This window comes from Mus musculus, chromosome 9 (assembly GCF_000001635.26).
Source record: "Mus musculus strain C57BL/6J chromosome 9, GRCm38.p6 C57BL/6J".
Taxonomy (NCBI): Eukaryota; Metazoa; Chordata; class Mammalia; order Rodentia; family Muridae; genus Mus; species Mus musculus.
In genome coordinates, this window is record NC_000075.6 from 50873727 (window position 1) to 50900354 (window position 26628).

The 26628-nt window shown below is 47.1% G+C and overlaps 2 protein-coding genes and 1 non-coding gene across 13 annotated transcripts in view; 2 read left to right on the plus strand and 1 right to left on the minus strand.

Annotated features, from left to right (window-relative positions):
• Window positions 1-25599, plus strand: part of Ppp2r1b (protein phosphatase 2, regulatory subunit A, beta) — a 42430-nt gene extending 16831 nt beyond the window's left edge. For 2 of the 7 annotated variants that reach the window (XR_001779023.2, XR_001779024.2), the window contains 4 exons: window positions 4312-4466; window positions 4972-5114; window positions 5484-5575; window positions 6113-7521. Coding sequence is in view for 5 of the 7 variants with exons in the window: in NM_001286553.1 (NP_001273482.1) it covers window positions 4312-4466; window positions 4972-5114; window positions 5484-5575; window positions 9748-9869; window positions 17911-17991; window positions 18930-19022 (686 nt within the window). In the remaining 2 variants the exon portion in view is untranslated. Of the gene's footprint in view, window positions 1-4311; window positions 4467-4971; window positions 5115-5483; window positions 5576-6112; window positions 7897-9747; window positions 9870-17890; window positions 17992-18929; window positions 20504-25450 lie in introns of those variants that run through there. The other 5 variants (NM_001034085.2, NM_001286553.1, XM_006510641.4 and 2 more) reach the window with 5 other exon arrangements.
• Gm25558 lies at window positions 14226-14329 on the plus strand. The gene has a single exon (XR_003948437.1). It is a non-coding gene; the product is annotated as a U6 spliceosomal RNA (small nuclear RNA).
• Window positions 15918-26628, minus strand: part of Sik2 (salt inducible kinase 2) — a 119489-nt gene continuing 108778 nt past the window's right edge. For 2 of the 5 annotated variants that reach the window (XM_017313332.2, XM_006510266.2), the window contains exons 10-16: window positions 25594-25822; window positions 24756-25040; window positions 24462-24625; window positions 23647-23757; window positions 22918-23009; window positions 21618-22235; window positions 15918-20355 (exon numbers count right to left, since the gene is read on the minus strand). In XM_017313332.2, coding sequence (XP_017168821.1) covers window positions 20331-20355; window positions 21618-22235; window positions 22918-23009; window positions 23647-23757; window positions 24462-24625; window positions 24756-25040; window positions 25594-25822 — 1524 coding nt within the window. In that variant the 3' untranslated portion in view covers window positions 15918-20330. The remainder of the gene's footprint in view (window positions 20356-21617; window positions 22236-22917; window positions 23010-23646; window positions 23758-24461; window positions 24626-24755; window positions 25041-25593; window positions 25823-26628) is intronic. The other 3 variants (XR_379116.2, XM_006510267.3, NM_178710.3) reach the window with 3 other exon arrangements.

Sequence of the window (26628 nt, forward strand, 5' to 3'; positions counted from 1 at the left end):
ACAGAGACTGTGGCGAGTCCAGGCTTCTGCATGTTTGTGGTGTTCACACATACTGTTTACAGAGGAACCCTGTGGGATACTCCTTTGCCTTGACAATGTAAGGCGGAAGAAAGGATGGTGAGGTTCCACTGGCTTCCCCTTATTACATAAACATTTCACGTACTTAATTTGGACAGGGTCTCATTGTGCAGCTCTGCCTGTCTCCTGAGTGCTGGGACTAAAGCAGGTGCAAGCTGACTACAGGCTGACATTTGTACTTGCGTTATTTTCTGTTTTAAGTGTGTTTTCTGTGCTGAGTAAGTCTGTCCTCTTCTACTTCCTGCTGCCTTTGAGCTTCAGATTCTTAGCTGGACATTTCCTCCAGCGCCAGGGTTTGCAGCCGACCTGCTGCCATTGGCGTCTTCAGTATCTGAAGAGCAGGCTGAGACTGGACAGACCTGGCTGGAAAGAATTGGCTCCGTGGGCTTTCTGAGATGAGGTGCAAAGGTCCAGTAGTAGTGGGGATGTGTGCTGCACCCTGGGACAGAGCCAGAGCTTCGGGGTTATGAAAGGAAAGCTTATTGTTTCTTCTTTGCCTGCTGCTGCTGTGCTGGCGGATGTAAGCTCAGGCCAGTTGAGATTGGACAGGAATGAGCAGGTGCCTTCCTGGTGATGCCTCAGGGCAGTGTGTGCACATGTCTATCTCCCTGGCAGCTGATGACAGAGGGGCCCTCTGTGCCAGGTCCTAGCCTTAGCAGCTTCAGTATCAGGGAGGGCCTTCAATTTTCATGTGCTATGTCCCGTGGGCTCTGGGTCCGTGTTTTGGTGGGTGTGATAAGCAGCCTGTTGTGGTCCCAGTGTGCTGTGTAGACTCTATAGATTGCTTGCATTTATCTTTGGGTACTTGTGACTAGGTAGTAGGAAAAGAATAAGAATATCTGTGTCTGCTTACACTTGTAGGTGGTTTTGTTAAAAGCGCATTTGCATCATATGTCTAAGAGTGTAAAGGGAGGTTATGAAGCTGTGTATGTCAGTGTGTTAGGGCATGTATGGATACATCTGTACTTTAAATAACAGTGTAGACTTCTTTATTCCTTTTTTCTCGAGTTAAGTTTTTAATTATCATTTATTTAAAAAAAAACTTGGTAAATCATAGGAAAGCATCTGTAAGTATGTATAAGTAGCATGCCTGTATGTGCAAGGAGCGTGCCTGTATGTGCAAGGAGCGTGCCTGTATGTGCAAGGAGCGTGCCTGTATGTGTAAGGAGCGTGCCTGTATGTGTAAGTAGCGTGCCTGTATGTGTAAGTAGCGTGCCTGTATGTGTAAGTAGCGTGCCTGTATGTGTAAGGAGTGTGCCTGTATGTGTAAGGAGCGTGCCTGTATGTGTAAGTAGCGTGCCTGTATGTGTAAGTAGCGTGCCTGTATGTGTAAGTAGCGTGCCTGTATGTGTAAGGAGTGTGCCTGTATGTGTAAGGGGCGTGTCTGTATGTGCAAGGTAAGGAGCGTGCCTGTATGTGTAAGGAGCGTGTCTGTATGTGTAAGGAGTGTGTCTGTGTAAGTAGTGTATCTGTATGTGAGTTTGTGCTTGTGCTCGGGTGTACTCTTGGAGGCCAAAGAGGGCATCGGATCCTGCTTGGGAGCTGGAATTGTTGTTGTGAGCCCTCTGGCTTAGGTACTGAGGGCTGAAATCCAGTCTTCTGTAAGAGCAGTATATATTTTCTTAACCACTAAGGCATCTCCCCATCCAAGAGACTTTTTTATTTAACCAAGTTTACTTTGGGTGTAAGTAGCCCTGTCAGTGGTGTTCCCAGAGACCTTTCTGTTACTTCCTTTGAAAGCAATTAAGGATTAAGACTGGCCTTTTTCTGTCCTTCAAATTAGGAAGGCCTGTTAAGGTTCCAGTCTTCCACAAGTTGAGAAATGACAGCTGTTCTGTGTAGGTGGTGGCTCTATGTGACTTAAGCATCCCGCCTCCTGAGTTCCTTCCAGCTTGGGAGTTAGCAGGTTGGAGTTCATGGACTGCAGGATCCCTGATGCATTGGGTGGCTGGCAGCTGAGAGCGGGCCTTTGCCATGGGCTTCCTCCCAGCTTTTGTAGTTTCGGTTAGATTTTTATAATTTGAAGAAGAGTGATGTTTTGCACCGTAGGTGGTATACAGTGAGTGGTGAGCAGGTTTCTTGGGAACTATCCCTTTATCCCTCCCTGGCATGAAGCTTCTCTGCTGTAAGACTTGAGGAGTCTGGAGAAGCTGGGGGGAGGGTATGAAGGTTGGGTTTCTGTCCGTGGGCAGTGTGACAAGAAGGCAGGGGGGCCAAGCAGTGGTGGCGCATGCCTTTAATCCTAGCACTTGGGAGGCAGAGACAGGTGGATTTCTGAGTTCCAGGCTAGCCTGGTCTACAGAGTGAGTTCCAGGACAGCCAGGGCTACACAGAGAAACCTTGTCTTGAAAAACAAAACAAACAAACAAACAAAAAAGAAGGCAGGGCTCAGTGAGGGAAAGTTAAGTGGTGGGTACCTCATAAATTTATCTTTTATAGGATAAAGATACGTATCCAGTCAAAGTTAGTGAGAACTGATAGAATTAGATATGTAAAGAAACCTTTCAGATCAGCCTAACCTTGAAGGGAAAGACAGACACAGACAAAACAAGGAGTGAGAACTTGGGAAAGGCTTGCATTCCTCTGAAAACAGAATTGAGAGGTGCTAGAGACACAGTAGGCCTCTGGCCAAGTAGAGTTGAGTGCAGTTGAGGTCTTGGTCAAAGCTCAGTCTCTGGGTACTGTGGCACTGGAACCCTGCCACATGGCCTTGTAGTAAGACTGATCATTCAAAACCAGTAGCTAGGAGCAAAACACAGGTGCTGCCCTTAGCTCCCCTTTACGTCCGTGTGTGTGTGTGTGTGTGTGTGTGTGTGTGCATACATGCGAGTATTCTGTCTTCTTATATGTCTACAGGACAGAAGAGGGCATCAGATTCCATTATAGATGGTTGTAAGCAACTGTGTGGTTACTAGGAATTGAACCCAGGACCTGTAGAAGAGCAGCCAGTGCTCTTAACCATTGAGCCGTCTCTCCAGCTTCATTAGCTCTACTTTAAAGGAAGAATGGAGGAGAGGTCTGGAGCACAAATTATGTACGAGATGAAAAAGAGCTCGTGTGTGTGTGTGTGTGTGTGTGTGTGTGTGTGTGTGTGTGTGTAAGGCACTTCTGGGCATCTTGGTGTGTGTTTCTCTGCTGACTGAAGTCTGAGCATGGGCTGTGCGAGTAGAGCTCCTTGTCTCCTGTCTCTGTGTTTTCCGTTCTTAGTCTTTAGAGCAGGATTTGAGTTGGGGAAAGTTGGCTCTCATCTCTCTGGAAGCTTGCAGGATTGCCAAGGATTGGGGCCTTGGCTTGGGGGGTTTGTGCTTGCCAGGTGAGAGGAGGAGGAGGAACCAGTAACCCGATCGTTCACCTTGATTTGTTATCTAAGTCCAAGGTTTGAGTCTTACTGAGTCTGAAGTGAAGGCACCAGACCTTTCTGTGTTCAGGCCTGCACAGAATGACTAATTTTGGGGGTATAATAACCCAGACTTCATTGTTTAGTTTTATGATGTCGTTGATAAATTATTTTGAATGGGATTATTATGTGTTGGTGCAGGCACATGTATCAGCTTGTCTTAATTAACACAAGCATTTTCAGTGGGGAACAACTGTGATTTGCAGCTGTGTAGGTGACAATGGTGACCTGTGTAGGATTTCTTCAATATTTTTCTCAGCTGCTTTCTGATGCCACTTGAATAATCTTGCTAAAATCTCTTTAGATGCTTTTGAAACCTGTTTGTGTTAGAAATGCTCTGTGGTCAGGGCTGTCCCTCAAGTCTCATGGGTTTGGCTCATTCCCTTGGCCCTCACGCTCCTCGCTGCAGCTGCACCCAGAGCTCCTCCCAGTTGCCAAAGGCCATGCACCTCTCTCCTCCTAGAGTCCCTTCTTTCCACTCAGCCTTCTCTGTTCAGTGCTGTATGTGACGATTGGTCCTCTGCCATGTGACTCTCTGAGAGCCTAGTTTTCATTCCCTGATAAGAGTATTTGGTCTTTGAGGGAAGGCATCTGCTGTCTCCTTCTGTAGCACATACTACTAGCAGGCAGCTGGGTTTACTAATTGATGATGCATAGACCAAGTCCCTCCCATCCTTTTCCTTGGTTGACATGGACATTTAGAACTGCATTAGGTGTGCCTCAGTGTGATTATCATGTAAGCTACAGTAGGCTTGCCCAGAGTTTGTTTTGGGTGTGTGTGCTGTGGGTGAAGTAGATGGTGTGTAAAGCAAGCATCCTCTTGGACTCTCCTACAGTCTATGCCATTCGGGAGGCAGCCACCAACAACCTCATGAAGTTAGTCCAGAAGTTCGGTACAGAGTGGGCCCAGAATACCATTGTCCCTAAAGTGTTGGTAATGGCAAATGACCCTAACTACTTACACAGAATGACCACGCTCTTCTGCATTAATGTAAGTATTACATGTGTTACTGCTCAGCTTGGGCGTTTTGTTTTATTTTTGTTTTTTTGGTTATTCACGTTCTAAATTTCTGTGTGAGCTATCTTATGTTAGAGGTACATTTCTTATACTGTTCAATTTGAATAGAGAAAACATTGATTTAAAATTTTGGAGCTGGAGAGATGGCTCAGTGTCACAGGTGGTTCACAACTGCCCAGAGCTCGGCTGGTGGTGAGAACAGGCAGACCGGACTGTCTCTAAGCATCACCCCTCCCCACAGTCACACCAATAGTGAGATGAAACAGTATTTAAACATTTCATTATTTTAAAAGTTGCAATTTGCTGTATGTTTTGGCAGAGGTCTTCCATCTTTTGAGCCACTTCATGTTCTTTAGATGCTCAAGTAGGAAACAGTTTTCTATTGGCCAATTACCTTCCCTTTATATATTAGTTTGTTTCTCTAGATTTGGGGTGTCTTAAGGAAGTGTTAAATGTACTGTCTTATTTATTTTTCTAGGCACTGTCTGAAGCCTGTGGTAAGGAAATAACCACTAAGCAAATGTTGCCCATCGTGTTGAAAATGGCAGGAGACCAGGTAGCAAATGTCCGCTTCAATGTGGCCAAATCACTGCAGAAAATTGGACCGATTCTAGACACCAAGTAAGACTTCAGTATTGCTGTTGATTTGAAAGTATAACTTCATGGTGAGGAGTAGCCTCTAAAATAAGTCCAGAATTCCTTTCTTTATCTAGAATCCGGGCTTATTCAGAGAAAATAATCCAGTCTTGAGACTGTCCAGTTTGACTTTTACACTTAAGCTCTAGGCGTGTAAAGCTCACTGCCCAAAAGCGAATTTCACCAATAACTTCTTTAGAAATTATTTGATGTGCTTGTCATGTTTGTATTTAAAAGTAATTTCATTTTAAATATAAAACTTGCCATCGATGAAACCCTAAGTTTGATGCAGACTGTATCACGTTGCACTCTGCCTGCCCAGCCGTCCTTTTCACAGTGACTTTTGAATTTCAGCGCCTTGCAGGGGGAAGTGAAGCCGGTGCTGCAGAAATTGGGTCAGGACGAAGACATGGATGTCAAATATTTTGCACAGGAAGCTATAAGTGGTATGCCTTGTGTTTTGTGCTAGGCTCGGGTTGCTAGGGTGCTTTCTTTTATAGTGTGAGTGTCGGGGGAGGGGGCAGTGTGCTGAGCATGATGGGAGATGGGGTGGCAAGTGTCTGTTACACTGGGCCTGTTGGGTTAGGTTAGGAATTTCTTAGCCCCTGCTGGGCTTGGCAGCACACACTTGCAATCCCAGCACTTGGGAGACTGAGGCAGGAGGATGTCAGAGTAGAGGAGCCTGGGCTACGTTGTGAGACCCTATCTAAAATAAAGAAAAGTCTTGGCCCACTGTTCTCAGCTGAGTGAGGAGGCCATGTTCTCAGCTCCTGTGTAGGGTGCTGATTGTTTCTGGCAAGAACAGTTTAGTTTGCACTCGAGTAAGTCTTTAATTTCCAGTCAGCCTCACTGACTAAAGCAGCAGGTGCAGGCCCACAGTAGGACCTCAGCCTCCTGCTTTGCCATTGTTACATGCTAAATGGTGAAGCGATCACTCATGAACCTTCTGTACCACTAATGTGATTTTGTTTGGAATTTTCCAGTTCTTGCCTTGGCATAAAGATGAACAGGAGGGAAAAGCCTTTACTAAATTCTTATCACAGATCTCTAGTCAATGTGTTCTTGCCCTGGGTGGAGAAAAATGGAAACCTTCAAGATCTCATCCAAGCAAATGGCAACAACATAGAAGAAATCAGATTTCAGTGACTTGATTCTCTCTACACATGACCTCAGACTGACTTGACTTCTCTCTGTTGGGATAACTGTACGCTCTTCTTCTGCCCAGTTGCTGATGCTCCTCATACAGTCATCTCTTGAGTGTCTCCCAGGGTTTCTCTCCAGCACCATTGAGGCTCCTGCCTCCTCCCTTTTGAATCAGGCCCCAGCCACTTACGATTCCAGACAGACCCTGGATGGATTTGGACCCCGACACGGAGTGGAGTGAATCCCTTATTGTTTACACATCTCTGTGTGGCGCTCCATCTTTCCAATGTTAAGAGTAAATGGTTTAGAATAACTTATTTATATCTGCTTGGAGCTAATATTGAGATTTGACTGTAGCGAAAGCCACATGCTCCTGGTTTCGATGGTCCGCATCAGCATCTCACATGAAGGAGATGTGGAAGGCTAACGAATGGCTGGTCTGGTTTTCATTTGCTCAGTTTGACTGTAATCATGTCATGCAGGAGCTGGAAGTGGGTGTATCTTGCTGCTAATGTGTGATGTTGAAAGAAAACAATTTCAACGGCTCAGCACTGTGACTGCCTTCAAAAACTCAGAAGAAACTTTAGTGCCTCCTACTAAGTTGTGGTTCTACTGTTTCATTGTGAAGTGTTGTGTTTCAAGTAAGTGTAGGAACCAGTGGCCCCAGGCTCTGCTCCCAGCACTGTTAGTGAGCATTGTGCTGTTGCGATACCGTGCAGTACCAAACTGAAGCTTCCTTGCTCAGTGTTTTCTTGTGGTGTGGGTGATGCTAGAACTTTTTTCTACTTTTGCAGTAAAATTTCATTAATATGTCCAGAAATTTAAGGTGACAGGTCAAGCTGAAGGGTTTGCTGAAGCAAATTAATTGTGTCTATGGAAGGCTGCTGGACACTAATTTTAGGAAGTACCCCCTTCTCAGTGGGTGTGCCTGTGACCAGTGTCCCTGCTCTGTCATAACCCAGCCCTTCCAGGAGCAGCGCACACATCACACTTTTCCTGAATATCCCTGTGGGTAATTTAAATATTTTCATCTGACTCCTTGTCTCGGGTGGACTCAAGTTAATGAGGCTTTACTGCGGCCTGTTTTACTCAATGCATCATACCATGTAGTTTGATGTTTCCATTTTGGTTTCTGAATTGTTGATTTTACTTACAAATCCTTTTAGATATAACAAGCCCTGTTCTGTTTTGTGAAGGCCCAAAGATACCTACAAATCTTTGTACATTAAACATGTTACATAAAACCAAATTGTGTAAATGCTTTTAAGTTTATCATACCTTAGAAAAACAGAACAGACCGTTTCTATCAGAGACCATGTGCCTGCATTTTAAACTGCTGGTTACTTCTTAGTAAGTTTTCATTTTTGTGTTCTAGGGCCAAAGTTTGACTATTTTCCTAAGCATTTTAGTGCCTTAAATTAGTCTGCTGTAAACATTTTAATTTCACAGTTTCTTTTTCGTCACCTGCAGGCTGTATTCCTCTTTAATGATTAGTTTTATATTTGAGAGAGATAATTGTCTTGATTGTGGAAATGTGCATTGGGACAGCTGCTTCACCTTTGGTTGGAAATGCCACATGGTACACTCACTCGGGAATAAACCTCTAAAGTGTCTCTGCTCCCCTACCCCCCAGCCTTGTGCATTTAGCTTTCTGCCAGCAACTACTGAAGGGAGAGACGGTGGACCCTTGCCTTCTCAAATAAGGGTCACATAGCATGCAGGATCTGTTTTGAGAGGCCAGCAGAGTCGTCACTGTTCTTTCTGGTGGCTGCAGTGAACTCCCTTGAGTTAACCTGCATAGCAATTGCTCTTCAGCTTCACTTTGGCCATTTTCTCTACATAGTAGCTTTTATACTTGATGCCTTCAAGAGCTCTGTGATGCAGGCTTGGTCTCTTCTGTCTTGTGTTGTACCATTGACTGGGCCAGTGTCTGGGGTATATTGTTGGTGCTTCATAAAACCGAGTTCATTGTGTGATTTCTAAAGGATGTCCTCTAATGGGAACAAAGTCACCAGACTGTCTCACTCTTTCATTAATAAAATTAGCCACTTCTTTGCTCTTAGGAAGCAAGAGCCTCTAGCCTAGACCAGTCCCCAGCTCCAGGATTTTTTTTTTTTTTTCTTTTTGAGACAAGGATCTCTATGGAAGGTAGCCCTGGCTGTCCTGGAACTCACTATGTAGACCAGGCTGGTCCTGCGTCTGCCTCCCAAGTGCTGGGATGAAAGGCATGCCACTACCTCTGGCTTGAGGAATTATCCTTTTGGAACTGCCTAGTTGCCTTGAACATAATATTGCTCCTGTTTTACATCTAAGCAGCTTATACCATTGTTCAACTTGTTAGGAAAGGGAAAAGCCAAGACAAACAAACACATCCTGTGCCAATTAAAAGTGAGCCATTAACAGTGGAGTTCATTTTAGTGATTCTCTTCAACATATTGTTTGGGGTGTGCCCATCAGGAGCCAAATATTAGATCCTGTGCGTCTACTGTACTGCCAATGATCAGGAGCCTGAAGATAGATGTTGTTCCCTAGGGATAAACAGATTAATGTGGGATTTGGAATGAAGCAACCTTCAGTTCATGGCAACACCAAGCTTGACTGTAGTGATGTGGGCCTTGAGGTGGGGGCTGGGAGGAGTATGTTTGCTCCTTATTTAAGAGACAGCATGACAGGTCTCGTCTAAGCATCCAGAATGCTTGCATAACACCCAGGAAGAGCAGGGTTTCTTCCTGACACCACTGAGCTGTCCAGAGTTGTATTAACCTCCGTGTCCCTTGTGTCCATCACAGGAGTCCTTTGGGCCATCACACTGGGGATGGTAGGTCAGGGCCTCTGCTCACATCCCTGCATGCTAGTTTTCCTTTCTCTGGAATGTCAGCTGCAGAGAAAGTGTCCCACCCCACCCCCCGGCCTCCATGTTCTTTGGGAACAGATGAAGTGGTTGCTAGCCTTTTGGCTCACTGCTCTCCTCCCTGTTCTACCCATTTCCCTGCTTGTCTTTTCTCTTTCCTCACACATCTTCAGTCCTCGGTATCTAGAATAGCCTTTACTGCTCCTCATCCGCCTCCACAGGCCTGCCATTTCCAGGAAATTACGTCAGGTTCAGTTGACATGGAAATCTTTTGAGGGGGATAAAGTACTCAACTGGGAAGAAAAGCCAAGCCATTTCTTTCTTGGGAGTGGTTGTCCTTAACTGCGGTGATCAGGTCTGAAAGGAGCTAGGTTCTGTGTTGGCTCAGGGTTCTACAGGCTACCCATGGCCAAGATGTGGGGGAACCCCCAGTTAGATCTCGGGATGACTGGAGCAAAAAGGCACTGGTGATGGCTGGCTTTCTCTGCACAGCTGCCCAGGACCTGTGCTGCTGGCCCATCAGAGTTGCTAGGGCAGCTGAGGGCATCCCAGTTGGGAAGCACAGGTGGCTTGGGAGGGATGTGCCCTGGTCAGGGACGGTCACATTGCTGTCTATATCTCTAGTGGTGGCACAAAGGCTGAGGAAGCTAGATTTTCCTGTGAAGGACAGTGAAGAGCCCAGCATCCCTGGGGTTGACAAGAATCTCTTCCTGAGACCCCGAGGGCCTGGAGAGGACACTGGGAAGGTAAGTGCCCTTGGAACTTGGGGCCAGAGCCCTGTCCTTTCTGGGGCTGAGGGTAGCCAGCAGAGCTTGCTGCTGCTATAGGGAGTCACAGCAAAGTGGGCAGAGAAGTAGTTCCCACCACACTTGCCCAGGCGAGATACCTGGCTCTAGAGAAGTGTATTGTAAAGTCTTGCTCTGTTCTCCCTTTGTAGAGAGTGGTGGTCTTTTCCAGATCTGTGACTTGAGGTCTTTTAAATCTTCCACAGTCTGAGATGAGACCCATGTAACACAAGGGTAGACTGGAAGAGCTGGTCAACTTTCTTCCCGGGCTGGTTCTGTTTAGGGAGTTGTCTCCCTTCAGGACGAAGAGTCCATGCCTGATGGTTTCCATGCCCAGTTTGCTTCCTACAACCACATGGAGAAGGGATGCAGAATCCTAGTTCAGCAGTCACCGGGGCCAGTGAGAGAAGGGCGGTTATGATTTAAATTAAATAGGAATGGAGAGCCTGGACTGCCTAGGGCTGACGTCAGGGTAGATACAGTAACTGCAAGAGGCTGGTGCTCTCATAGCCACTCCAGCAGATTTTATGCTTAAACCACTGACAGACAAAAGGGGCTGTCTTTAAATTACCGGGCTCTTCACTTGATGTCAATGGAGGCCACGCAATGTCTCCTGTTCTGAACACTTTTCTTTCTGTGGCCAAGCCCACTCTTGTTCCCTGCCTGAGTTGCCAGCTGCCTCAGTTCAGGCAGTCCCAGGGGTGCTGTGTGGTGGGAGGAAGTGTTGCTTCCAAAGTCTCAGCAGCCTAGGCCTGGCAGACACCGAGATGCCAGCCCTTCATGTTCCTTCGACTGCTTTGTACAATTTCACTGAAAGAGACGTGGCCGGAGCTGTAAGAGCTGGGATTCTTCGGGGCCTGAGCCACACCTTTCTTAAATGATAATGGAGTTGTTCTGTTTTTCAACATTCTTAGGGCCATTTAGCTTAGCCCTGACCACTTCAGTGGTCATCTGTCCCCTGCCACAGCTGACTAGGTCAGCTCTGAAGAACTCTGTCCAGCTGAGGACAGCATTAGTGGTCATTTCTTGAGCTTGCTTTACTGCCATACCTCGTCAAGCATTTACCCACACACCTTTGCAGTACATGTTTACCTTGGACACATTTCAGGTGGTTGGGTACCCTTCCCCAGAAGCCAGCTGTGCTATTTCTCTGAGGCTGCAGTTCATTTGATCCACAAAACCCCCTTCTCTGTGAGTCAGGGTGCCTGCCTTGCTTTTGTTTCACAAATGCTCTGGGGTTGAAATGGAAAGGACTTTTGCTGTTGCTGGGCAGTGTTTCATGTCAGGGGCCTATAGCCAAGTGAGTGAGCCAGGAAGTCATCCAGTTGCAAACCAGAAGTTGTTCTTAACCCTTTTCTGTGGTGTGTGGCCAGCTCACTGATTTGCCCTCATACGGAGAACTTTGGGAACCTATTTCTTGACTGGTCTCAAAGCCCTAAGGGAATCATTTGACGTCTTAAGGCTGTGCTTGCTGCTTCGTCCAAGAAGGCAGCCCAGGCTTCCTCCTGGTGAAAGGTGGGTGTTGTTGCTTCAGTGCCATGGAGAGAGAGGCTCTTGAAGTCTGCATGGTCTTTGTGCTTGATGAATCATGTTCTCAAATGCAAGACCTGCTAGGGAACAGCCTGGACCACGGGCACGGGTCACACTGCTACCTCTAGGGTGGCACAGCCACGCTCTCCAGGGTAGAGGTTGCCCTCTGACCACAGCTGCTGGCAAGGCTGTCAGGCAAGAGTTAACAGTGGATTTGTTTATTGAATCATGAAGTAGCTGTCATGTGATTTTAATCAAAACACGATTTCCCTGACAACAGTGACGTCAGTCTTGTTGTTGCAGGAAGGAGCAGCTGTGAGGGACATTCAGTCTCCCTGAGCCCAGGTTTGGAGACTCAAACCAAGCGCAACATCCATAAATCCTGGGTGCAGACGCTGGCTTGACAATCCACACTCTTCTTCCTCTTCTATCTCCCTGGACAGTCTGTCCTGGACAGACACAGTCCCTGCATGGAGTCTCAGCTAAGAGCTCCCTGCCCCTGGCTCCCCCACCCTCGCTTCTACAGATGCTTTTTATTGCTCTTTTCCCTTTCTGCCACTTAATTTCTGGGCCCCTAAGGTCTCTGGTCTGTGTCTTCTGGCATTTGTCTCCTCTGGGATCTAAGCCAGCACTTGCTGGTGACCTGAGATGTTCTGGTAGGCAGTTGGTTTATTCCTCAGACTAAGAGGTACCAGGGCTGCCAGAAGATGTGAAGGGCAACTCTGAGGAGCCTAGCTCTGGGTGCTTGAAGGGTAGGGCTTTAAGAGCCTAACTGCCTGGCCAGAGGATGTCTTGAACCCTAAAAGACTAGAATCCAGGAGTCCCCAGTCCAGTCAGAGGACTGCTGCACATGATGTGTGATCGTCTCCAGAGCACTCCAGCTAAGGGAGTTGTGTCCCACAGGCTACTGAGAGGTCAGAAGCAGGGACAGAAGTAAAGGGATCACAGCCCAGCTAGAGCAGGTCCCTCCCTAGGCTCTGGTCTCCTGTGGTTCCCTGAGGACTGAGACCTGTCTGTGCAGAAAGACTCCCCCAGGCCCTCTACACCCATGAGTTTAATTACTTCAAAGATGGGGAGGAAAAAGCTGCCTAGATAGGCCTTGTTACTGTGACAAAAAAATCTGACCAAAGCCACCTGGCTCACAGCTTGAGGGGACAGTCCATGGTGGATAGTCACACTGTGTCTGGTCAGATCAGATGAATGCTGATCGTCTACTTGGCTTTCTTTTCTCATTTTCTTTATCTAAGACACCTACCTATGGTGTGGCCACCCACCTTCAGGATGCTTCCTCCATACTTAAACACTTCTGGAAACTTCCTCACAGACAGATGCAGAGTATTTCCCCCATGATTCCAAATCCAGTCAAGGAGACAGTGAAGATGAACCCTCAGATTCTTAGGGCTGGACTTAAGTTGTGGCACTCATGACCAGTGTTACCCAGAACTCACTGCCAAAAATTCAGAGATCTCAGGACTGAGTTACCAGTGAGGGTAATCACCTTTCAGTTAGTGAGAAGAGACTTCACAGGCACCTGCATAGCCATTTCCTAGCCTAGTGTCAGACAGAGTAGTGGCAAGTGGTCAAGGGGAGTTGGTCCAATCATAATGTTTCCATGTTAAAGGGAGGTGCTGAGTCAGGCTGCTCCCATCACGGGTGGGGACAGTGAGCCCTTAGAGTGACCTGCATAGGTTAGTGGCAGGTCTAGGGACTAAGGATTGAGTTCAGATTTGTTGCTGCCTCCTGTGCTATCTGACAGGACGGAGTGGTACTACTCACCTGTAGTGCCTGTCTAGCTACCCACTGGTTTGGACTGGGGAGCCAGCCTCTCTCTTCATTTCCTGGTACCCTTCTGACTGCCTGCCTGCCCTTTGGCCTTCACTTTGATGAGTAAACTTCTGGGTTTCTGTGGTGACTTGTAGTTCCAGTGGGTCTCAGGTGAGGCACAGGCAATGAGCTGGGTCCCTTGCATGGTGTGCTTTGCCATCCTCATAGCTCAGCTGAACCCATCCCATCAGCTTGGTGGGGTGTCTTGGGGGTCAGAATTCTCAGGCCCTCTCTTGGGCAGCCAAGGCTTTGTTATTCCATCTTTGAGGAATAAGGAGGAGGAAGACGGAGTAAGAGGCTTTCAAAACTTATCTGTGGAGGGAGTGACTCAGCTCCAGAGGTTCAACACTCAGCTGCCTCATTTTCTCTGGGCTTTGAATCTTCTGACCTTTCTGCCCAGCCAGCTTTGGGGGTTTGGCTCCAGGGTAGTCTGCGCCTCTGCAGTCAGTCGTTACTCACCCACTTAAGTGTTTGCTTGTTTTACCCCCTCACTGCCAGTTCAGATCAGTCTAGCAGTACTTGGGAAATCCCATCAGAAGCACATACAAAGGGAGGGAGCAGGGCTCCCTGGCTCTGTAACCATAGATACAGAGGAATTCAGCCAACAGACTCCTTAGGACAGGGCAAGCTCCCCACTCTGCCTGGCTGACCTCAGGCTCAGGGATCTGTGGTCACGTCTCTGTGCCTGGATTGTGGATAGGTGTGTCACTGATGACAGCTCCACGTTTGATGTGAAGTTCTATCCACTCTGCTACATTCAAGACCCATATTTATTTCCTCTTTCTGGATTCTGCCCAAAAATAATCTATGTATCAAATTCATTGCTCGAGAGCTGTTTAGCCTTTGAAATTCTTGGCTGGAGCCAAAGTGGAAGAGCAGAGCCATGCTTTACTGAGCCCAAGGTGGGACAACTGTGGTCTGTGAGATTTCCTATGTGGCACATAGCCCCAGACACAGCACAGTGCTTGCTCAGGCAAAACAGTTCATAACACTGGAACAATACAGGGAGATTAGCATGGCCCCTACACAAGGATGACATGCAAGTTCATGCAGTGCTCTGCACATCATGGGAGGGCAGAAGGGTAAGAGGGTGGGTATGAGGGGAGAACTGGATATGTAGGTAGGTGTGAAGTCATCAAAATAAAACCCATTATCCTATACACTAAAAAAGTTAAAAAGTATTCATACCAAGATTAAAAAAAATAACTTTAGTGTACAAAGCCAGTCTTGCTCCTGAGAACTGCAGGCTGATCTTGGGTTCCTCCTTTCCTGGACCCACTTGGAGGTATGAGCACCCCTCAGATGCCAAGTGTCACTGTCTGAACTTTTAACTCTGAAGGCGTAGAGTAAGGGCTTTTCCCATTGGCCCAGGGTGAGCCTCTAGATCCTGGATGCATTCTTCTAGAAACTGAGCTGCTTTCTGTAGGTGAGGTTTCTGGAGAAGAGTCCAGAGAGTTCCCTGCACACCCAAGGACTCTGATCCTACAATGGACAGCATGGGGAGGAAAGGAAAGGGCCGCTCCCAGGAGGGAAGCCTCGTCTGTTAGCACTGGCCACAGGAGGGCTAGAGGCTTTGGAAATGTGCTTCCTGCTGGCCTGCAGCGTTCCGAGCTGCTCAGGCAGAGGCCACAGGGTAGTGCTCTGCCCTCTGTGGCCAATTCTTTACTGTTCTTCATAGGGTTTTGTACTTGGTATGGAAGTGAAGGGTGTCCTTAGACTCGGGGAGGCCTGGGTGGTTACCTATGACAACTTTACAATGATGGAGTGATTTCAATGGGCAAGGGTAAAGTTTGCTAAGCAAGCACTGACATGGGGGGGGGGGGAAGAAACTTGTACTTTTCCAAGGCTGGCAGAGCTGCGCACATGCACAGTGAGGGTTCTGTGCCCCCAGTCCTATACATACCACATACCCTCAGCCTCACAGCCACTGGGCTTGCCTCCTTTTGAGAGCTGCTGCAGTTCTGGTCTATATAATATTGGCCCAGGGGAATGTCCTAAGTAATGGAAACCAAATCTCATCTGCACTCACTGCCAGCAAGCGGGATTTAGTCCTGCCCTTTACTTAGGGTCTGGCCCCTGCAAGTCCAGCTTGGCAAAGGGATTCTCCAGAACCCCAAGGGCAAAAGAATGTATGTCTTTGTGAGAAGTTCTTGGTGCGCATGCATGTGTGCATTTTGTGTGCATGTAGCTCGCTCATGTCCCATTCACAGACCCCAGAGGTGACAAGGTGACACTGACTAATAACAGTGCTCTTTGCTGGCCTTCCTGTATTACTTGTTCTGGGGGAGCCGACTTAGAGCACGGTGTGCTTGCCTTTGTCTTCTTCCTGTGCAGATGCAGTGATGGGCTCTATTACACCAGGAGCATTAGCCAGGCTCAGAGAGGCCCTGACTGTGTGAGGGCTGTGCTTAGCAGTGTTTCCATCGGCCATCTGTAGTGGCTAACGTGTACTCAGGCAATTTAGGGCGAGGTATTATTTACCCTGCTGACGTCAATGAGAACATATTATCCAGTGTCTTTTCTGTAGTTTGAAATGAGCACCAGAGCTCAGAGAACACAGCCACCTTCCACAGTCTGAAAACTCTACTCACTGCTCAATGAGGTGGATGGAGTCCTGCCTATAATCTCATGAGTCTGATATTCATATCACCAGGCTTTTAGAAAACAAGGTGTTTTTATTTTAATTCAGGAGAGTTGGAAACATAAAAACAGTACATTTTCCTGGCAGAAAATGACCCCATTTACATTACAATTTGGTACAAAGATCATTTATTAAACTGCATTTTAGGCAATTTTCTAACACTGAGTGACAGGTGACATTTTGATTTTTTCACACTGGATCTATTATGATTTGCACACAAAATACCAAAGCTATTGAAGTCGCCAAATTTCTCTTAGTAATTAAAAAGCATGAAAGAAAAAAATGACTACAGTCAGATTAAGTTTATGGAAAGTAACTCACAGAGCAAGCTGAATTCAGCAAGCTGTTCTTTCTGCAATAAGCAAATGGCCTTGCCTTTCTAGAAAGTGCAAATAGTTTCTACCACTCTTCTTCAACTGCAGTCCCCCAGAGGCAGACTGGCCCCCACTAGGCTGCCCCCTCCTGCTGCTTTCTTCTTCTTCTTTTTACCCACGAGAACTGAGGATGCTTTGCCACTTGAATTTCCGTGACTTAGCAATCCTGTCGGGTAGGCATCGGTTATCTGCACTTGGTAATGTAACACTACTCCATCCACCAGGGTGTTGTTTGTATTTCTATTTTTAAAGCTACCCTTACTCACCCATTTTGGTTATGAAAAATGGTAGCACTCTACCATCAAAGCATATTACCATTTTGTAATCCTCAAAGTGTCTAATAAGCCTTCCTACTTGACAGGACTTAATGGTAAAGAAATTCAATGGGCATAGTGACACACTCCTTTAACCCCAGCACTTGGAGGCAGAGGCAGGTGCATCTCTGAGTTTGAGGCCAGCCTGCTCTACAGAGTGAGTTCCAGGACAGCCAGGGCTACACAGTGAGACTGTGTTTAAAAAAATTAAAAAAAATTTTAAGAAAAAAAGATGTTCTAGTGCCTTTCCTTTAGGGTAAAGGTTGAGTTCATAATTTCTAGTCAGTCTCTTGGGTTGACTGTGTTGACTAAGTAGTGGGCCCTTTTGGCCCTTTGGCAATCAAGGAGGAGGTATGTCCTTCAAATATATACTTATAGAGAAAAGTACTAGATTGCATAACTTTGAATAAGCAAACGTCTTTGATGTAAGCCCAAGCTTTTGCAACTTACTGGACATTAAGACGGCCAATCTGTGGTGTCTATGTTTCCCTGTGCAGTGCAGTCCCCCAGAGAGCTACAGGTATCATTTAAGGGCACTTAGAGCCAGGCAGCTGTCAAATGGAGGCTGCAGCTGTGGGGGCAGGGCTCCAACACAAGCCAAAAGCCAAAAGCCAGGCAAGGAAGGTGTGTATCCCTGCCATCCCCACTTCTGAGCTCTGTGACCTCAGCTAAGTCGTGCATCCTTAAGAGCTTTGCTTCCCTCAGAAAAATGGGCAGAATCTCTCTAGCTAATCCTGCAGAGCCAATGTGGGGGATCTAAGCAAGCACTCAGAAGTGCCTGGTACATTGCTGAGAACACGGACGGCAGGCTGAGTAAACATGACTTGTAAGACCCATCCGTGGTTAAGCTGTCTGTCAATCAATGCAGCCAGCCACATGCCCAAATCTGCTCACATAGTATATGGACATATGATGTGTGGTGCAACTAGGAATGCTGGGAGTCTTCTAGAATCAGCTAGGTTGTTGTAACTGGGTGAAAATGGCTCAACAAATCAGTGAGAAGGTGTTCGGAGAGGAGATTTTAGGGCCCAAAGGACCTTTTAAGGCTCAATATCTCATTTCACATGCCACTGAAGTGGTGCAAAAAGCCATGAAATCTCTCACTTCTCTGAGCCCCCAAGCCAGGGAAGACATGTGTGTGTTCTGAAGTGTGTTTTTGTCCAGTGTTGAAACAGGTTGACTCTGCTCTTGTCTCCCACAAATCATTCTGAAGGTAAGTTCTATAAAAAGTTTCCAGAAGCAACAAAGTGATGAAGATCCTGCCTGGGCAGCGACTCCAACTTACTACCTGTTCTCCAGTTTCTACCTTTGATGTCTAGGCACAGAGAGACGGAGCGGCTCCAGTGGCTTCCGAGGAGGCAGTAGAGGCAGCCCAGCTTAGGGGCACAAACACAGCAAAGGTCAGCCCAGCACAGGGACTCTGTAAGACCCACTGTGATCGCTGGCATCAAGTGACACTCCATATTGTCTGTCTCTAAGTGACACTTCATACTGTCTGTCTCTAAGGAGAAGGGGTGTAAAAAAGTTGCCTGGACTATGAATTTTCTGTAAACTAACAGGGAACTTAACTCACTGTTGGTATGAGTGTAATCCAGACCAGAGAAAGTCCGATCCTGATATATTTAAGAAGCAGGCTTGATTAGAGACTGGAGAACCTGCAGAGGAAGGAGAGCCCACTGGATCCCATGTCCTGAGCTGCTGGCACACCTGGGGCCCTTGATCATCTGGCCTAGAAGCTGCTACTTTTAGCTCCTTCAGTTTCTGGTTCATCCCCAGCTGAGAACAGCCTTTCCCCAGTCCCTTAGGTATAATGGCTCCTGGGGTATAGGTAGAGAGGTCTGTGATGAATGCTTGCTGAGTACTCTATTTAACAGAGCTCTCGGGAGGGCAGAGGGTGCTACTCCACAGGGTGCACTGTACGGGGGGGGGGGGGGGGGGCAGGAACTCAGTTATAAAAGTTAGGGAGGGCACATGAGAGGGAGAGGCTGAAGTCCTCCCTCCCTGACACCAGGAACACATCTCTAAGATAGAGAGGCCTTGGCTTCCGCTTTCCTAGGATGCAAAGCACCAGGAAGGGCTTTGTTCAGACCAGCTCTCATACCTCACGTCACTCCCAAAGGCTTCTCCTGGGTCCTCACTATCCCACTGGGTAGATTTAGAGGGCTATGGACATAAAGAACTGCCCCCACCCCCGACCTTTGTTCCCAAGGTGGCAGTTCAGGCAGCCATGCTGGGGCAAGTTGAGGGCTGGTGCTGGTCACGCAGCTCCCTGGAATAGAGGAGTGGGACCCGTATCGGTTGTCTTCTGTTGCATTAACATCCTCTATTTGCCTTACAGGGACCAGCATGTCAGTTGCATATAAATACTAGAGACACACTTGCCCAACTGGAAATTGCAGAAGCAATGCATTTCCCCCAAAGCAGAGAGTAATACCCCTGGATAACAAGACCATAAACAAAAAAATAAAAGAGTACCACACATATTGCACTTTTTGCCGAATGGAAATTTTACCTCATGTTTGGATCACCAGTCTCTTTGGAGAGGCTAGTTTACAGTAACAAAGCTAAGGGTTACTATACAGTAGTGTACACACTGCTGATGTGAACCGACAGGCAGACACGTCAGTATTACAAAGCTGCCTCTCCACGAGAGAGCCTAAGCCTTCTTAGTGTTACTTTAGTACTTGTGAGGAGAAAAGGCTTGGAAGCTTCCATGAGTCACTAGGTGGGGGCAGACACAGAAGCAATCAGATGAGTGGAGGGCCCATTGCTCTCACCAGCTTCCACCTCAGGACATAAAGGTAGCCGTGGAACTAGGGATGTCTACTTGAAAGGAAGGAAGGAGGAAATGGGAGCTTACGACAGGTTCCGGCAGGATGGTTCTCGGTCTTCACAAGGCGACTGTCCTCACCTCCTCTCTGTGTCAGTGCCTAACAGGCTTGGCCGCTGATGAGCGTTCCCAGCTTCTCTCTGCAGCCTTTAAACTTCTGACAGCCTCTCCGCAGCCCCTCATCTGTTGCCTAACTGTCCTGCCATAGCTGCTAGGTCTCCCGGGCTAAGCAGCTCACAACCCTGTTGGGGGACAGGGGTTTATGCCAATCTGCTGTGGTCTGATCCTGCAGTCCTGAAATGAGCAGCCCCCATTTTCAATCTGGAAGGCATTTTCATTTTGTCAATATTACAGCACTTGTGCAGTAAATGCTGGGACAACATTCTCCTTCAGTCTAAAGAAATCAAGCCCCACTTTATAACTTGGCTTATTTTGCAAAGCTTTAAACATATCAGAGATCTTAATGAAATGATCTCTCCAATGAAATTATCAATCTTAAGTACGAGGAGGAATAGAATGAATAAAAGAAACACAAATTATCCTTACTGGATTTTTAGTTATTAAATCACAAAATGACAGTCCCTCCTGCTATCTACTCCTGCTGTAACCCACAGCCCAATTCCAAGCAGAGCGCATTTCCAAAGCAGCCTGGCACCAGTGGGGAGCCCAACAACTACAGTCTCTGGCCAGCCTCAAGGACTGCTTGAGTCACCAACACTGGCAGGGGCTGAGCTGGGCTGGGCTGCGGGCCAGGATGGCTCTCCGGAGACTTCCCATGCCTAGTCTTCCCTTGCCTGCCTGGACACTTACTACAGAGAGGAAAGGCAACTTATAGGTGTTTCTAGAGGCAGCATCTGTGGAGTAGCTCTCTTCTTGTGCTTTAAGGAAGACGCTTTGTGCTTAGTGCATTCATCTGCTGATTGGACAAGCCACTCTAAAGAATAGAAATTATAATTTTATAAACAATACTGAGCCTGTAACACCTGGATGTCACTGTGCAAACAACAGATTACTAGTTACTTTTAGATATCTGTTGACTAGGTACAGCATCTATTTTTCAATTAAAGGGTTAAGCTTTTCTCATAAATGGCTAACACATCTGAGATTCTTTGATATTGCTATAATACATGAACATTTCATACAAATCAAAAGTTTAAGGAATGGAGAATTCAGATCCCACATGGTGGAAACAGATTCAAGAACCTTTGGGTTTAGCAGGACATAACTGGAAAGCTTGGTTCCTAGAGAAAGGAGTGTGATGAGCTGGGGAAGGCACACACTACACAGGGCATGTGAAAGTTCCTTTGTTGTGCGTCTTTAAAATGTCTAAGCCCTGTATGAAACTGCCTGCCCAACGTGCAAAGCTCCATAAGCTCAGGACAGCACGGTGGGGAGCAGGAGTCACCAAAGGAATCACTCCAGCACAGCACACTCCAGGGGCTTCCTGGAGGCTGTGCAGGAAGAGCCTGGCTTCCCAGCACAGGGCCCAAGTTCCTGAGGCTCCCTGGTTTCTGCCTCAGCCTCCACTGGGATGAGGCTCCTGTTGTTACAGGTGAGGGCTCTGGAACCCTGCGCATCCTAACACTCGGCCATCCAGGGGCACTGTTGAGAAGGTGTTATTGCGTGCTCCCAGACAGGGTTCTGGGATCAGTACCAGCTGCTACTCAAGTGTCCTGGAAACACAACTTAGGCTCTGCTGCTTTGTGATGGTCTTGAGGACACCCTGCATCAACATCTTGATATGCCTTGAAGTACTTTGCTGTTGCCTAGCCTGGCTTTAGGGAAATGTATCCCCTTTCCCTCCCACTATGTGATATATACAACACACAATTTGCCTTGCTTTCACCAAGGTAAATGAATCTTTGGTGTAAAACCTAGGTCTATGCTGTCACTTTATACAAACATTTGTTGGTTCCTCCTTTGAGAGCTTGCTCCATGTTACCTTAGGGCATACACTCCCGCTTCCAACTACATTCTAGCCCTTGGCACAGAAAATTCTGTGGTAGGACAGAGCCAGGAGGAACATCTACCCTAGTCAAACCCTGATTCCAGTTGGGAAACCCGATTTTTCCCCATTAGGGAAAAGGGGAAAAGTAAGCTTTAAATTTAAATGGATGGAATAAAAATACAAATCCACAGTCTGCCTTCACTAGAGCCACCTCACTTCCTGATTGAGATTAATTCACCAGGACATACCCATTGTGTTGTGGATCCACAGCTTCTACCATTTCACAATCAAAGAGTCCAGGGAGCTCAGAGAGGGCCAGTGGGTCATAGCTAGATGCGGTGTCCTGAAGTCCTGAGCTCCTGGGACAGTCCGCCCCTGTGAGGTTGCTCTGCTGGGCTCCATCCACAGGATAGTGACAGGAAGCAGGATAGTTTGGTACAGAAGAAGTGGTGCTTGGCAGCTCACAAGTCTGATAGGAGAACTGTAAGGAGGTTGGAGCAGCTCCTGGCTGCTGTGGTGGAGGGGGTGGTGGTGGGGGTGGTGGCTGCTGATGTTGCTGCAATTGTGAGGGTAAGGGAGGTGGAGCCTGGGGGCCGGGAGTAGAGGGCAGTGGCTGCAACTGCATCTCTGGGTATTGGCTGAGGAAAGAGCTAAATTGCATCTGCTCAGAAGAGGGCTCGAGGACAGGACTCAGGGCCTGGGTCAGGCTGAATGATGGGGGCTGCTGGGATGTCAGTGGAGTCTCCTGGTGGGGAAGAGCCAGCTGCTGACTTGGTCCAGGGTAGGAGCTCTCTGCTATCTGCATCTGATTAAAATATGCTTGCAGCTGAGACTGCTTCTGGAGGAAGAGTCGCTTCTGTTGGAGCCTAAATTGGCAACACCAAAAGATTATATCTCAAGTGAGTGTAATATAAATGCAATACCAGGCATGAACTCCAGTTTCCTATTTTTTTTTTTTTTTAAGTTTTGAGAATCTTACATATAGTTCAGGCTGGCCTTAAATTTGTATCCCCCTGTCTTAGTCACAGGAGACTAAGGGATCCCAGGCATGCACCATCACACCTGACACCCCCACCCACTATTTCTCTCTCTTCCATGCAAGGGGAAAGTCAGAGGAAGAATTCACCACTGTGGGTTTTGCTCCTATCTGACTGACCCCTCTGATCTAAGTGAGCGCCTATACATTTTCTCTAATTACTACGAAGACTGCTCAGAAACAGAGACCATCTTGGCAGGGTGATGATTAGGGTGGTTTCCCGTTGGCCGAGCAGCTGACATAAACAGCACCACGGGGAACGCCCAATCACTGCTTTAGGCCACTGCTTCTGAAAGCTTAGGGCTGAGCGTAGCCCAGAGAAATACAAGGAAATGGCAGAGCGCATTAGGGGCTGCTGCCACCTGGCCAGCTTATACTCCAGGCTTCTCAACAGTCTCATTAACACCAGGCCTGAACAGACAATGACCATGTAACCAGTGCATGGTCCTAGAAGAAGCATTCTTCAGGCTGCCATGAAAACAACTGACTTTACTGGCCAAAGGCTTCCTTACCTATGCTCCTGTAGCTGCTGTTCCAGGCTCCGAGGTGGCTCTTTACAATACACTGGACAAGGACTCTGGGCCTTTGGCAGAAGATTGGGCTTCTGGAAGGTCAGAAGAGCAATAAGAGCTTAAGCATATGCTGTTACCTAGGATGCAGATGAGGTGATAGCATCACCCTTTGGCTGCCTGTCTTGGTAGTGTATCTAGACGTGGCCTCCAGAATCCCAGGTGAAAGCATGGACACTTGCCCACTAGAACCCTGGACGAGTGGCGTTAGGTCAGCAGGTCTGGGCATCTAGCTCTTGCCTACTTGTTTTCCACTTATGAAATTCTTCCAGGACTGGGACGCTCATGGAGAACAATGAGAAAAGCAGACTTCATTCTTGACGGGAAGGCCCAGTGCCTGTTAAGTGATTCATTCTGAATGGGACCTATGTCAGTCATGTCATTTTTTTGGATCTTTATATACCAGAGTAGACAGCCTTGCTAAAATTCTGTAGATTACAGATTTATCTTATTATTCTATAAAATTAGAGGTAGGCCAGGTCTCTTTCCCAGCATGTGATGGCATTATCCTTTCCTTCTGTCAACATAGGAAATAAGGCTAAGTTTGAGCATGTTTCTAGCCACTAGTGTAGGATTAAATTACCTGCCTATAAGGAATAAAACAGCTACCTTACATAACGGAAAACAGGCTTCCATGATAAAGGGAGCCAGACTAAGAAAGCTAAGTCCTACCTGGAGTCGATGCTGTAGGTACTGGGTTTCCAAGCTTTGCTGTGGTGAGAGCTGAGGGTGCATGCTGGCAGACAGGCTGGAGACACTTTCCTGCTGCTGGGAGATTTCCTCCTAAGGATCAAGGGAGTGGACATTTCAATTGCTCTGTGAGAAAGTTTCAATCCATAGTTTAAGCGCCTTTGCAAATGACTGGGTGGAACCCAGACCCCACATGACCTAGCACAGAAGCTTTGCCCTAACTGGGAGGTTGACGATTGCTTTTCAGAGAATCTACAGTATTATCTGCCCTCAACCATTACCTCATCAGTATTACAATTAGAACAAGAGCTCCTGCCTGCTGTGCTAGAAGGTGCTTACCTACCCGTGGGCCCAGGATACTACAGGATGCACTCAATATTGCCTCAAGAAATAGCAACATTTATTCTATTTTTAATGTGACTAATCCTCATATTTAATAGTGATTTCACATCTACAGTAGTGATGAGAAGCTTCTAATTGGGTAGTGTTCATCTCTCTCTGTGTGTGTGTGTGTGTGTGTGTGTGTGTGTGTGTGTGTGTAGTCAAGGGAGACTCAGAGTCATCCATATGTAATCTGCCTGCTTTGTGAGCCCAAACTAGATTGAGCCTGTAAGCCTCTATCTGGTGCTGAGCATCTGAGGGCAGCATGGCTGGCTTTAAGATGCTAGTGGCAGCAGCAAGAAAACTTCTGAGACTGTGGGCTTCCCATAAAGCCAGTTTAGTTACAACTTGGAGGAAGCTAACTAAAAACCGCACATCCATAGGAGAAATGTGTTTGAAAGGGTCTGTACTCCCACCTGAGGGCAACTGCTCGAAAGGTCTTGGAGCTGAGGAGCAGTTGATGTTAAGGTAGGGTCTGCGTTTGATCCCATTTGTTCATACAGCAATTGTACTTTGTTCAACTCCAGAATTCCTTTGGTTCTAGCAAGATTCTGAAGATGTTGTCTAAATGCTACAATTCCTGCAAGTAAAATATCAAAGAGTTTAAGCAAAACAGGCACTTTAGTTATCATCCATTCACACCAGCGTGGCAAAAGCTTTCTTCCACATCTCTGATTGGAGTTTTCGAAGCCACAAAAGAAAGACCTTGCCTTGTGTAAGGGACGTATCTGATGCTCTGCGGCCTTCTCGGAAGCTCACGGGGGACCGGTTGTGGGCCTCACGCTTCTGTGAGCTCAGAGCCTGCATGGCTGGGTTGGCAGGTCTGAGGCTTATGAAAGGAGATGTCATGCGGGGTGACGGCTGATTGGCTAACATGATGTCCTTCAAGGAAGGGCTGTCTTCCAGAAAGTTCAGGTCCCTCTGGGCAGACCCCATATCATACTCAGAGTCCACACTCTCAAGGGAGGGGTTATCACTCATGGAGAACATTTTCCCTGGAAAAAAAAATTACCAATCCAATAGCATCTTCTTTAAACACACAGACAAAAGCAAGACAAAAGGCAGTCGATAGTCTTGACAGTCCTAATCTTTCAGGAAGATAAGGCAAGAGGACTGGAGTACTCCTTGGTTTGGAAAACAGAACTCACCTAAAAGAAAAGCTCTTTTCAGGGTTGGGGATCCTAAGTGCATGAGACTCGCAGTTCAATCTCCAGGATTACAGACAATCCTCCATTCTCTCAGAATGCTTTTACTGGCTAGTTTAACTATCAAAATAATCCTATATAAGTTACAGCTGTAAGATCTTGGCCCTTGAAAAGAGCCATACTGCCTTATGAAGCACATTGTAGCTAAAGAATCGTGGAGTGGGGGATCAACCCTGAGCCACTTTGTTTTCTCTCTGTAGCTGCGGAGTACCTAACCCACACAGTCCATGGCATCGGCCTCCTTGAAGGAAGAGGATATGGAATGAGCATGGCCACTCTTTCTCGATGCCTGAAGTATGAAGCAATGCTGTAAGGTCTAACCTGTGCTTCTCTAATATCATACCTGCCCCGGGCATCACAACCAATTGGTTAGTCACTTCTGACAGAGTGTGCCGTCGCTGCCCACTGCGTGTGGCCTGGAAAGCTTCAAAGGCCTGACTGGGGTCTTCCTCAGCCTCTCCTTCTGTCTCCAAGCCTTCATCAATGGAGGTCTCCATCATACTGCTGGGCAGTGACTGGCATCCCTTCCTCACCAGGACAGGGGGCACAGGGTCAAGCAGGCAGCCATTCACCTGTCAGTGTGAAAGGAAAGCTCAGCCGCCGCTCTGCTGAGAAGCACCCGCAGCAGAACCCTGTTGGCCACGACTTAAAGCCAATGAGAAGTCAAGGAAAGCACTCAAGTTATGCAGTCACTCCCATGACAGACAGCACATACATCAGAAATGACGGCCAGCCACCTACGGCACTCAGGACAGAGGCCCACGAGGACCCAGACTGGCAGTGCCACCCAGGTTTTTCTGCACCATCACTGTTACAATAAACAGATTTTGAGACCTTTGCAGATGAACGTACTGGTTTGAGGCTTGCAGTTATTATTATTTCTTAAATAAGGGAAACAAAAGAGAAAGATGAGATTTTTCCCTCTAAAGCAAATGCCCCATAGCTAAGAGAGAACAGTCACCGACATCCTGATTTTCAACCACAAAACATACTGGTTCTGCATACACTTTTATGTTCATAACTTAAGTAGTGACCTATTCGTTATATTTTTAAGCTGGTTTTAATATGCCTGAGGAATGGAAAGTAAGACTTGTTGTAGACAGCAGATACCACAAAAATAATTGAAAAAAAATTCAAATGGCAAACAGCCAAAACCTTCCATTATAGGATAACAAATGACTCACAGCTCAACATTCCAGCAGAAGTTAGTAAGCCCTCGGCATAGAGTCCTCATCCTTTAGCAGCTCACACAGCATCTACAGTGCCTGCCCATTGGGAGCTCAGCACAGGTCCTGAATGAGCACACTGCCTTCCCACACAGTTGCCAAGCAAACCACCTAATAGCCAGCAAAACAGCACACAAAGGGGAGTTGTGGTT